At 42.8% G+C, this 13,218-nt stretch overlaps 1 protein-coding gene across 5 annotated transcripts in view; it reads right to left on the reverse strand.

Annotated features, from left to right (window-relative positions):
• Positions 1 to 13,218, reverse strand: part of GRIN2B (glutamate ionotropic receptor NMDA type subunit 2B) — a 235,246-nt gene that overhangs the window by 126,141 nt on the left and 95,887 nt on the right. For all 5 annotated transcript variants that reach the window (XM_064419975.1, XM_064419974.1, XM_064419976.1 and 2 more), the window contains one exon: positions 10,890 to 11,488. In XM_064419975.1, the coding sequence (XP_064276045.1) occupies positions 10,890 to 11,488 (599 nt within the window). The remainder of the gene's footprint in view (positions 1 to 10,889; positions 11,489 to 13,218) is intronic.

The following is a 13,218-nucleotide window of genomic DNA, read 5'->3' on the forward strand; positions in this document are numbered from 1 at the left end:
TTGTGGCCTTCCAGTACCTGAAGGGAGCTTACAGGAAAGATGAGGGAAGACTATTTACAAGAGCATGTACTGACAGGACAAGGGGGAATGGGTTCAAACTGAAAGAGAGTAGGTTTAGATTATATATTAGGAAAAATTCTTTACTGTGCAGGTGGTGAGGCACTGGAACAGATTCCCCAGAGAAGCTGTGGATGCTTCACCCCTGGGGGTGTTCAAAATCAGGTAAGATGTGACTCTGAACAATCTGGTCTAGCTGAAGATGTCCCCTCCCATGGCAGGGAGCTTGGAACTAGATGATCTTCAAGATCCACTTCCAACTCAAACCATTCTGTGATTCTGTGATTCATGTAACCTGTAGTCTCACAAAGCAAGACTTTCTCCATCTCAAAGCTACATTAAAACCAAAATAGATCTGCAAGTAAAGCCCCCAGTATCTCAGCTACATGCCTGCAAGAAAAGGAAAAGGAAACTGAGACAAGGGCAGCGAAGCATGCAGAACTCTGAAATAATGGTTCTGCTGCACTTCCTGAATCTGGGCAAGTCAAAAGCTGGAAAGCCCAATATCCCACACTGCCCTACAGAACAGCTTTTTGACATGAATACACACTAGGCATACTGAACAGTAGTTGCTAGATGTTCAGATTTATTCAGAGACTGTAAGCGTTGGTATTTTGCACCTCAAAGTCTTCACAGTCCCTTGGTGATGCTGAAGAGCATTTTACCATGGCTTAAGTACCAGCACTTGCACGCACTCACCACGCCATACGTCACCACTCAGATGCAGAAGGACAACATCAGCATCTTTGTGAAGAAGGTAGAAAGCATTGCTTGCAGCAATCTGTTTGAGGTACCTCATGTCACTCACAGGGCCTAATCTGTCAGTGACACATTATTTTAAGGGGGAAGAAAGCAATGAAAGTATCCTTTTGGGAGGACCATCTGTTATACATGACATCTATTACCCGTGTGGCTAAAACCTCTCAGAGCTTCATTGCAGTCAACTCTTTTGCTCTCCATCCAGTTCTGTTTATCACTTGTCTGTAACCACAGCAGCCTTGCTGGATATCTCCCACTGCCCAGGGCTGTCTCCAGGGGAAATAAGCACATAATCAATGTAAAATCCAGATATATCCACTCAAAACCTGTCATTCTCTTGGGACAAAGGAGGTCACTGAAATTAGATATCATTTGCTCTTGAAGTCTGCACACTGGAAAAGCTGCTAACCTCCTTTGTGACACCACTTCTGGTGCTGCTGGCTGCCTGCTGCACACAGGCATAAGAGAGGCATGTGTGGCACCGCTGCTAATATCTTGCGCTCATTAAACACCCCCAATGTCTTGTCTTGGCGAAAATCCACCTCTAGTAAATTCATTCTGCCAGCTGAAATTCCTTGTGCAGCTCCAGTGAGGTGCAGTATTCATCTCCACTTCGTACTATATTCTGTTAAACAGTTGTTCTATTTCTCCCCAGAGATGGCTGCATTTTTTGTGAATTAAGCCATCCCCTTCTACTTTGTAAAGTGCTTTGGAACTGCAGATAAAAGATGCTACAGCCTGTCATAAATAAATGTAAGTTGCTGACACTGCTACTGGAGGTAGCCATCTTGCTGAAAAATTATTTCATTTGTGACACTAATAATACAGGGAAGAACACTGGGCAAGACACTAAAAACTCATTTCCATCTCGTTTTAATGCAGCTTCAAAACCCAAGCAAAAAAGTCAGCATCACGTCAGCATTTGTGCACTTTTAACCAGTGTCAGGTTACAGAGATTCACAGGTTTTCAGTCCACTGTGGCAGCTCTCTTCCACCATGACCACACCATCAAAAGGGGGAACTCTTCATCTGATTATCTTCTGTCTCTCAAGATCCTTAACAAAGACCAACACTGAGTTCACCAAAGCTGTTTTTCCACCATATCTCACAGTACATTACTGCAGAGGGGAGGCCCAATCACCTTGCCATCTTTATTCAATCAAGACAGGGGTAGAGACCTGTTTGGTGTGATGTAACAAGATCAGAAATCTCTCCACAGGGGAAGAAAAGGGCTTTCTTTGCATGAAGATGGCTGGCAGCACTCAGTCTGATTGATCATTTCAAGGGCAACTATGGTCAGATTTTAATATTCATTTTATATTAAGGTGCTTGCAGGCTTGAGTAGGGACATTTTTATTACTTAAATCAGGAGAGAACACGCTGCAGAAATGATAGAGCAGGGTGTACTGAACAAGCTGACAGGTCTCTGCTATTTCTATTTTCTTTGTTATTATTTCACTCACATTCAAGCATTCTAAACATCACATTTCTAGATTATATTCCATTCAAATACTTCAAGAAATATAGTGCACAACAAATGTACAATACAAAAAAAAATTACACTAAGGTAATATACATCACCATCAAATGTTTATATTCAATTCAAAATCACATTTTCTAACCTTAGCAAAGCAGGAATCCCTTGTCTAACATCGCAAACCAATTTTTGAAGTTTGAAGTGAAGGTAGCTTTGAGTTATTTGTCCACACTAACAGAAACCCCACTGCTGGCTAATTATTTGAAAGCAGAACAAATTCATCCATTTCACACTCTCTTAACTCAAAATTGGATGAGCAAGGATTTTTTTCTCAAAAAAAGGTTTTTTTCAAAAAATGTTCACCTTTGGACTGTGAATGAAAATAAAATTTGTTAAGTAAAACAAAATGTACTTTAAAAATTATTGCTACTTGAAAATAGGCCAGTGGAGAGATATGCACACTGCAGAGGCAGGTCTGGATTCTGCACAGGTAACAGGTATTCAAAACCTGTTACCTGTGCAAACTTTGGTGGGGTCCCTTTCAGAGAGGTATTCAGCAGCCCCACACATATGCAGATCCACATTTTCCCAAAATGTGGATGCAAGACTCAAGTAACCCTTAAAGCAATGATTTTGAGAGGAATTTCATCAGCAGCATCTAGTCAGGAGTGCTCTAAGCCTCAATTCAGAAAAGCACTTAACCACGCACAATCTCTTGGACAAAGCCTAGATGGCAAAAGCCACTGAACAGCAGGTACTTCTGCAGGGGATCAGGCAGCTGTTTGACAGAGCTCAGCTCCATCACACAGGCGTGTAGGGCAGAAAGGGGAAAAGAACACCCTATTCAAAGTCAAACCACAGGAACAGTGTTAAATCTGCAGAACATTAAAAAACCTCATCCGAGACATACCAGGGTTAACACCTCCACTCTTTTCCAAGAAAGGTCACCTGACTTAATCTTTTTCCCCTTTTTAGGGAACACAAAGGCTGTCATCGTCCATCCCCCCCCAGCTCCCCACCTCCTGCCTTCCAGGAGGGAGCACTAGGTGCAAGCAGCACTTGTCAAACTGAATCGGGAACCCAAATTGCATCAAAGAGAAGAAAAAGCTGCTCCAGAGCTGCACAGGGAGCCATAGCAACGCAGCAGTTCCTATTTTTAAAAACTTGAAAGATAGTAAGAACATTAAGTCTGAGGGGAGGAGAGAGGGGAAAAAAATAAAAAGAATCTATGTTTCTATTAGAAAGGAAAAAAAATTGCACATGTTCATGGTAGGCACCAGTGATGAAACTACATATGGCCAGCCATCAGTGTGCAGGTGTGCAAGCCAGAAAATATCCATTTCCCCATCAAGCCAGTTCTTGAAGGAAAAAGGATATTTCTCATCTTCTCTCCACTGCTCTGCTAAAGCAGGTTTTCAAGTTTCCTGCAGCAATTTCAAGCCCACAGCACCCTAAATGCATTTTGTGATCAGAGCAGGATCAGCAACGGCTTAGCTGGTGCTAAACTGTGGCTCAGACAGGGTTTGTGGTTTCCAAGCTCCACCACAGAGGAGGATTTTGACTCACTTTCCATGAGGAATGGAAGGAGTCTGAAGGCGCACATTAAAACATATTGTCACCAGCAAGTGAAGTTGCCACAGTACTAGCACTAATTGGACTTGGCTGCAGAGCAGAAGATGTCTCAGAGGGCTGGAAGCAGAACACGGACATTTTCCCATCTGGAAACTGATGGTGCATACCAAAATTCATTCCCAGCTGGTGGATTTTGGAGGCGTTTATGAAAGGGTATGTCCTTTAATCAAAAGATGACCCTTGCCAAAAAACATCATTTAACTTGAACCCTTCTGTTAGCTCAGCTGGTTAGAGCGAGGTGCTAATATCAGCAAGGTTGCAGGTTCAATCCATTTACAGGCCTTTCACTTAAGAGTTGGACTCAAAGATCCTTGTGGGTCCCTTCCAACTCAGAATATTTTGTGATTCTGTGATCCTATTTTAATTGCAAAGAGGCTGAAATACCCAACTGTCCACACTAAGCAAGTACCTATTCTCCCACTCTGACAAAGCCCAGCTATGCAAGACTAAGGCATCCTATGGTGCCAGCTAGGAATTAACATTTTTTCTGTGCCATCACATACTCCCACTGAGAAGCCAGGGATCTCCAGTCTCCTAGCAGCGCACAAGTTAGTTTGGTGTTTGTCCTTCCACTGTAGGACAGCTGTGCTTCCCGCTGGCCAAGCAGGACTGCTTAAGAGCTGGGCAGAGCAAGGAGGAGAGCCAGATGCAGACTGCTCTTCTGCATCCAGCACCCTCACCAGCCCACCTGCACGGGAGAGGTTTGGATCAAGAGCATGTTACAAACTGCCCTCAGCACTCCTCTCCAGTGACAGGAAAAAAAGGAATCAGAAGAAACCAACACTTCCTCCAAGACATGGTGGCACACGACTGTTCACCTCCTGACCAGGCAACGTGAATATCCAGTAGCCCCAAGCCAACAAACCCAGCAGTTTTCACCAGCACTGCACACTGCAATGCACACAGGGCAAATGAAATGCAATAGGAGATGCAAGACAGGGACAGAAAAATGTGATGGCAGTACACACAGAGAGTGAGATGGCGTACAGCAAGGGATGCAGGGAGGCAGAGAGACCCTGACAGAGGCAGGAGGTACAGGCCAGCCCCAGCCTCCAGCTGCTGCTGGAGCAGTGACAGGAACAAGCAGATTTCAGCAGCAGGGATGTCTAATTTGTCAGCAGTGCTCACGCCATGTGCTGCCACTCTGCACCAGCCTGACAGCAGCAGGACACACCAACCAGTGGGAACATAATGAGCTGCTAACTAGACATGGGCCTAAAGGCTCCAAAAGGTCAAAAGTTACATATGCTCTCTCACCCTCCAAGTTTCTGAAAAGGGCAGTTTCTGCATCCCTGGGAACATGCCACTTATACCTTCTCTCACCACCTCCCCAGCATTAAGAAGCAAGTCCCAGCACTGTGCCTGCCACAGCTGGAGTGCCACAGGATTCAAGGGCTGGCAGCAGCCAGTTGCAAGGAGGTAGATGTAGCCCTGCCAAACTGAGCAAGACAGGGCTCCTGTCTCTTAGTACGAGGGTAACTTGACAAACCTGTGAATGGAGAAAGAACACTGCAAATGATCCACTGTCCATTCCTGCCCGCAACTCCCCTACTGCACTCTGTGAAGTTGTGTGACCCACTCAATTAGGAGACAACACAGAGTGGCTCCATGGCAATACCTGCCAATGACACATGATGTCCCCTGTGTCTGGCGTGGAAGGTGGTGGCTGCCATTAATACAGAGGAGAGGGCAGGAGGGTGGGTTGAGAGAGACCAGAGAAACAAGGAAAGGTGTTGCCTGGGCACTGTCCTTGACACTGATCTGGGGAAAACCAGGGTGCTATGGGTATGGTGCTGCCCACAGGTATCAGGGTGACACAATACCCTGAAAGGGCAATGCACTTTTTTATGGATGTGTACAGCCCATATAGTCTTGAGTTTCCAGGGAAGCAATTTGTTTGTACAACCCAATTTCAAGAACTTTCTCTGCTCTCTGACTCACTGTTGAGGTATCTAAGCCCCAGCAATTCCTGGTTTCTATTAGGGAAATGTAGTCATGTGAGAACAGAGTTTGCCCTGGTTGTTCCAGGAAAAAAAGCTGCCCAGCACTCATTAAAGGTTCTTCTGCATTTCTTATCTATTTGGCAAGGTAAAACTACAGATGAATGTTACTTTCTCCAGAGTGGAAGTGTCACGTCCAAACAACGCACTGAGCAAGTTTGCCAGCTCTTTTCCTATTTGAAGAATCTGAGGTACAGAATTTAACCTAACTTTGTTTCCCTCTAAAAGTATTTCTTTGCAAAGGTGGTATAATTCCACATTTGTATTTTAATTCCAAAGCAAATGCTCCACTGCACTTTTTATTAAAATGAAATCTGCTGTGTGCAGCCTGGTGTTAAATGAGAGACTATTAAAGCCAATCAGTGGAGAACTCATTAGAAACCCTACAACAACAAACTAGTAGTTATGGCCCAGCATTCAGAAGCAGCCATGACAACAAGGAGAAAGAATCCAGGTCTCATTGAAGGCTAGAATAAAACCACAACTTATGTAGCCCAAAGACTGTGAACATCCATAGAAAACAGCTGAGCTTCCATTCCTCAAATATGTGCCAGAAATTATATTCTTTTCTCATGACTCATCTCTGAATTCCACTCCTAAGAATACTCCTGTCATTTAGTTATTTCTTCCTATTTCTAAAATGTAATGAGAAGCACCAATCCAGAGCTCAAGGAAATCTGTCCCATCAATTAAAATAACGAAATAAGCAGAAGGCTGCCTATAAACACATCCACCTCTGCCCACTCACTCCTCAGCAGCCATGGCGAAGGGAAAAAAGATGAGCTTTGCAGGATGCCTGGAAGCCTAGCAACTCTCCTAGGAAGGGCCAAGAGGTAAGAACTCCTCCTCTGAGCGTTTCCTTCCCAACCTTTGAGATCTTCTCATCCAGTAGAGAAGAGCAGAGCACAAGTGTTTTTGCTGGGTGCCCAGAAGACCAGATATTGGCATAACTATAAACTTGCTAGACTGAAATATTCAGATCAGATTGTTTTCTGGGACAATGAAGGAATAAATGAATAGGTAATTATTACAAACAGAACAAAGAATTAAAGACTGTAATTGAACTGGGAAACAGCATTTGGATATTTGGACTCCAAATTACCACCTAAGCCTATTATCAGCATAAATTGAGATAAATCCCTCACTAGAGAAAAAATTCCTCAAAAATCATTCAAAAAGATAACTAACAAATCTTGTAGAACAAAACTCTCAAAGTAACATTTTACTACCCTTTAGTGGAGTTATCTCATCAGCAGGTTCACTTATTGGACAAAATCCAAAATGTTCAATGGTCGTGATCATACTTCTGTAGTTCCAGTCTAACACAAAAGAGAACCAGTTTCAAAACAGAAACAGTTGCTATGCGACCATTAGTGATACAAGAAGATGCAGACCAAACACCTACATTGTCAAGAAATGGCATTTAGATAACAGTCTGTCTCATTTCTTTTTGTGCTTACAGCCATACTTCAAATAAAACTTTGTTTGCACAAGTTCTTGCAAAAACGAACAAGTGTCAATGTAAAAAGGAGGAAAGATGTGGAGAATCTGAACAACATTCAGTTCATTTTCTCCTTACTCCATTATATACCCAGATCAACCACTGACACCATGTTGAGTAAGACCATTCGATTTTAGCTGCATTCAGAACAACTACTCTTTTAGAAAGACAAGGGGAAAAAAGCAAGAAATGGTCAGAGTTCAAAGGAAGATCTTGGGAAATGACTAATTCACAGTCAGTGTATAGTGTGCCCCAGCTGAACTAAATTACACATTTTTTTTAGTTCGATGTGTCATTCTCCAAAGAATAACATGGGAAAATTTTTTTATTGCTTTGCCTCCCCAGCTATGGATTTGAAGTAAATTGGACCCCTTTGGATTAGCTTCAAGAGTTTCTGAAACAGTAGCTACATGGTAATGCTTTATCTGAGGTCACATACTCTTTGTCTCCCCAGATATCAATACCACATACATGCATCTCTCTACTCTGTGTAGGCATGTGGAGGGGGAACTTTAAGTTACACATGGCTGAATATAGTATTGCTGGGTCCAGAGCAAGGGTAAAATTAGCTTTCCAGAACCTGCAGCCAGTCCAGTCCAAAATGAGCCAAACCAGGTTCCAGACACGCAGGTATTGCTGCTACCTGGTGTGCACAGTGCACAAGTACTGTGGGATCCTAATAGGTGGAAGGAGTTAGGGAAAGCATAAAGTAGCCAGATCTGCAGAATCTGTAATATCCCATACAGACCAAGCATATAATGAGAGTTTTAAAGATTAGCACATAGTAAATTTCAGCAAATTCAATGGAACTTAAAGGTATGAACACCGATTACACAGCTATTAAGCTCTGTGGGTTTTGGCTCAGTGAGGCAAACTCACGCCTTCATGATTGCCTCCTTCCACATCTTGTCCTTCTCCCTTACCTCTTCTTCTCCACAGACTTCAGGCTTGAAGCTGAGCTTGAAGCCATCCAATTTCTATTGAACCTTTGGATTTCTAAAAGCAATGGCTTATTTCAAACATCACTAGCTTTTAAACTTCAAAAGGTGCCTGAAAGTAATTTGACTTAAATAAAAAACTAAGCACCCAACTCACTGAAGTCAAACTTTTTTGCCACTTCACTTGGAAATACAGAGAGTGTGGAAACATGGGCAGGGGAAGGGAAAGGAGGCGTGGTCAGAACCCCTTCACAGGCCAGCACCGTGCGAGGCAAAGCAAGTATTTGTACTGTGCTCACAAGTAGCTACAAAAGTGTAATTATTTATGAGTTAGCTCAGGTGCCTGCAGCTATCTACACAGTGGCAGAACAGAGCCTGGCACTGACTAATTTGACTGTGCTTCTCCGTGAGACTGATGTGAGTACCCAAACTAAGCGGGGTGTATCTACACATATTGGCACTCATTCCTGTGAATGCTGTGCCCAAAGCAGACAAGGGAGCAGAAACAGTGTGATTTGGGCCATGAAGGTGAAAAGAAAGCTATGATCTTCACAAGTGACAGGAACTGCTTTCATGTAGGGTGCCGAGGCTTCAGGGCATATCTACACAGCACAACAGTGCTGGCATATCTACACTCAAGAGTCTCTGAGCTGGTGACTTCTAAACAATGCAAAGAGGTGCTATGCAGAGAGATTATGTTGGGTCCTTGAAGCAGCACAGCTGTATGGGTGTGATGTTATGCACAGGCTAACAGTGTCAACAAAACTCATTAGCAGAAGGTCTCTGCAGAACACTGCATCACATAGCAGGGAACGTTTTGTTTTCTAGATAACTGCTGAAAAGACACAATAGAGCTTCCCCCAGAATCCCTCTTCATTTGGAAAGGTAGAACAAAAGCCTGCCTTGATGTTACTTCTCATTACTTTGTACACACTATATATATATTTTCCCTGTTTAATCATTTCAGTGATGACTCAAAAGAGCAGCAGAAAAAACCCTTACTCTTAAGCCTAGCTGGGAAGGAAAGAGATAAAAGCTTTGGGCACCTTTGGTGCCCAAGGCCTCCATAGAGGAAAAAAAAACAGCATGGGAAAGAGGAAGTAAAAGCAATAAGACCTGGCAATATACCAATGGATCATAGCAACAAAGAACAAATAGCAATATGGGTAATATATTGGGCCAAAGAATAAAGTTCTCTCACAGTCCCCGGTGTTCAGGCAAAGCAAAATCTGCTTCCTTGTCCCTTTGTCCCTCTATCTGCCTAGTAAATTTGACAGTAAGAGGTCACAGCATGTGGACCAATCCATCACATTTGCACTGCTTAGTGATTCAACATGACAAATTAACAAAGACACTGAGCTCTGTGTGGCCTGATGGTTACTGCCTGGATTCTCCTTTTCTTACCACAAAGGATAAAACATGTCCAAGGATTTTATATGTAAAACATTGCACAATGACAGCTGAGCAGATCAGGGGGCATCTGAATTCCATGCCTAATTATCTGGGTTGCTTTGCTACATGCTAAAACTCCATCTGGGACAAAGAGGAACATGTAGTAATCAGAGTGCTGTTCTAGAGGTTGTTCCACCACAAGCATCCTCTATGCCCTTAAAGAGATGCCTTAGCACTGTTTCTTAGGAAAATTTGAATTGGTATAAAAATAAGATGTTTATTCAAACAGGTTTTCCCTATGTTTAAATACCCTTTTCAATTTGGAAAAATGTGCTCTTCTTATCGAGGTACTAGGCTTTCTGCATAAGGTACACAAGAAAGAACAGTACCCTAAACACCCAGCAAACAACAGCCAGTGAAGTGCTAAAGAGCAGGGTGACAGCACAAGCCCTCCTTGAAGGTAAACCAGATTCTTAAGACATCCAAGGTCTTTAAAGGCTTTGAGTATGAAGCACGATTTAAGCAGTTGATGGCTCTAACTCTTTTTGCAGCTCTAGTTCTCCACATCTCTTTTCACTTCCTCCTATCCTGTAATTCAGGGCTAATGAACAGCAGGACACTTGGTGTTCAGACAACAGTCACCATGAAACTATTCCAGGTAGGTTACACAACCATCACCTATAAGGAACACCTGTTCACATAGTGCTAGTGTCTGGAACATAAGCTGCTGTCTTCTAGACTTCAACACAAACATTCCCATTGATTGCAGCAAGAACCCACCTGAGAGCTGCAGACCCAGTCATGCAAAGACACCCTAAGAAGTTCAGTGCTGTTATGAAAGCAAAAATTTGTGTATTGAGGGGTGCACTCAAATTGTTGCACTTTGCCTTCGTTATTCCTTTTCCTCATGCTGACTTGCCCTCTGTGTTGTATGAAGGCTTTCCAAGGGGGTGATAACGCTGGCACTCATGATGCACAGCAGCATGGGTCCCACCCTCAGCTCACCTCCCCTTGCCCATTTCTGGCCAACACCATCTGTTGCACAAAGCACCACGTGCCTAGCAGAAATATTCTGGTATCAGAGGTCGTCTTTGACCGCCCTTTTGTATGGCTGGCCCAGCTCTTTCCCTTACCTGTTGAGCATGTTGGACTGGTAAATCCTTTTCTCCTGGGTGTTGTAACAGCTGCTCTTGGGCTCAGGGATGAAGCTGTGTTCAGACAGCATATCAGAAGCAGCCGTGGTGATTATGGCTATTCCATCCCTTACTCTGGCAGGAAGACCGTAGTCCCATTCATCATATGAGACAGAGATGAGCCCGGTGGGGAACTCAGATGGCACTGTGTCTGTATCCCCTGCCACCAGGCTGGGCACGATCCACGTGTAACCATAGCCTGTCAGACCCACTGAGTTGGCCACCTCAAAAATGTAGGTGGCCTCTTCCTTTGTGCAGTAGAGGAGGATAACAGGGCTTTGGAGCTTCTTGAGCTGGTTCTGGATCTTTGAATCCCCATCGTCCAGGGACATGTCCAACAGAAGGACCTCCTCCAGTTCCCAACCCACAAAGCTGTGCTCAATGGTACTGCGGATCTTGTTCACAAAGTCCTGGTAACCAGGGAAGTAAGTAGTGACAATGGAGAAGATGTACCAGTCGTATTCTTCCATGATGTTGAGCATGACAGAAGCTTGCTGTTCTATTGATGGGCCAAACTGGAAGAACATGGATGACTCATCCTGGAATAGGAAGTCAGAGGAAGAGAGAAAAAAAAAGAAAACAAGAATAGGTCAAAGGAAATAAACAGCATTCCTAGTCAATCCATTGAGCATAAAAGGGTAGGCACACAGTCAGAATCTCACTTCATTTCTTGGCCAGAGCTTAAAGATCTTTAACTTTTTAAAATTTAAGTGAAGCAAGTGAGAAGGAAGTAAAATCCTTTTTATGACCAGCTGTCCTTACTTTATTTTTAAAGGCAGGTTGCCAAAATTACTTAAAGGTTTCAACTGTTAGGCCTGATTCTAACAGACAGAGAACAAGTGGTACACAAGTGAGGACAGAAAAACAGAATACGTACAAAATATTTCCATGAAATTAAGAGCTTTAATCAGGATTATCATAACCTTATCTGTAGCATAAACAGGATACACAACAGTTTTGATACTGATTTTTGGGACAGTCACTTTGATACTGAGTTTGGGACAGTCACTCTGGTTTGAGTATCCAGACTGGAGTACCAACAGAGTAGGCAAAATAATTGGATAGAAATAGTTCTGACAATCTCTACTGCTAGCTCCTCTCAAAGCAAGCAGCAGTACAGGGTTCTGTACAGTTCTTCTCAGTACAACCGTGAAGGCTCAGTCTCAGAACAACATAAAATACAGTAAAATAAAACAGAGATTTCTAAACTATGATGAGGTTTGTTGACGCCATGCTTTAAAGAAATATCAGCTCAGTATTTCTCTTGGTATGGCTCTTATATCCTTCTACCACACTAAGTTAATCTTTGTAAAAATTAGAACTTGTACCACTTTACAACCTCGAAGACTCCAAGGAGTTTTATACAGTTCTCAGCCCTCCAATGGTGTAGTGTAAATCTCTTCTGTCCTGGGATTTCATCAGATACCAGGCTTTCAATTTATGACATCCAGAAAAATGAAAATCCCTGCTTTTGCCAAATTCACGAAGGAAAGGAATGGGGAACAATATTTGCCAATATGCTCTCTTAGGGATATATCTTCTATCTTTTAAAAGCAATTGCAAACTCCTCCTGACTTCTGTAGAGTAGGATTAGAGCATAAAAGAAAACCCAACAACAAATTTAAAAGCAAAACAAAACAAAACAAAAAAATAAATTCTGTCTCTCTGTGTAGAGATTGCCATCATAATAACAAAGTTCTCCAAATCCAAACACTATTTTAAGGAATGAGAACAGTCCAAACTTCTTTTAATAAGCCTGGAAAACTGGACAGAAAACTGGACCAGAGATACAAAAGGATAGAGTCAGGAGGTTGAGAACTGGAAAAACTGATTGTGCCTCAGGACATTACCTCAAGATAGTCACATTTAGAACAGCTCTCTACCAAACTGAATCTCCTGCAGCCTGGCAGGTAAAGCTGTTTCTCAGCAGGGATGTAGATAATCAATCATCCATTCATCCTTTAGTCATGGTTTTGATTATCTGTAGCTATTTCCTATATTGACAAAATATGCTATAGCTCAGCAACTCCAGAAAAAAAAAAAAAATTAAAAATGTAAAGGCCTGATCCCATACCCAGCCTTAAGCTGCTTGTTTCTCTTCCCTGAGCTCCCTGGGGGTCACATCCTATACAAAATGCCTCTCTTACGAGTTTGGTGATTAAACTCTGTTTGCTTCCTCCATACAGCTCACCACCCACATGTGAAAGTTCTCTTAGGGCTGCTCTTTGCTTAGTGGAAAAATAAATGTATGCAAAAAGAAAAAGACAAC

The sequence above is a fragment of the Passer domesticus genome, chromosome 5 (assembly GCF_036417665.1).
Source record: "Passer domesticus isolate bPasDom1 chromosome 5, bPasDom1.hap1, whole genome shotgun sequence".
Taxonomy (NCBI): Eukaryota; Metazoa; Chordata; class Aves; order Passeriformes; family Passeridae; genus Passer; species Passer domesticus.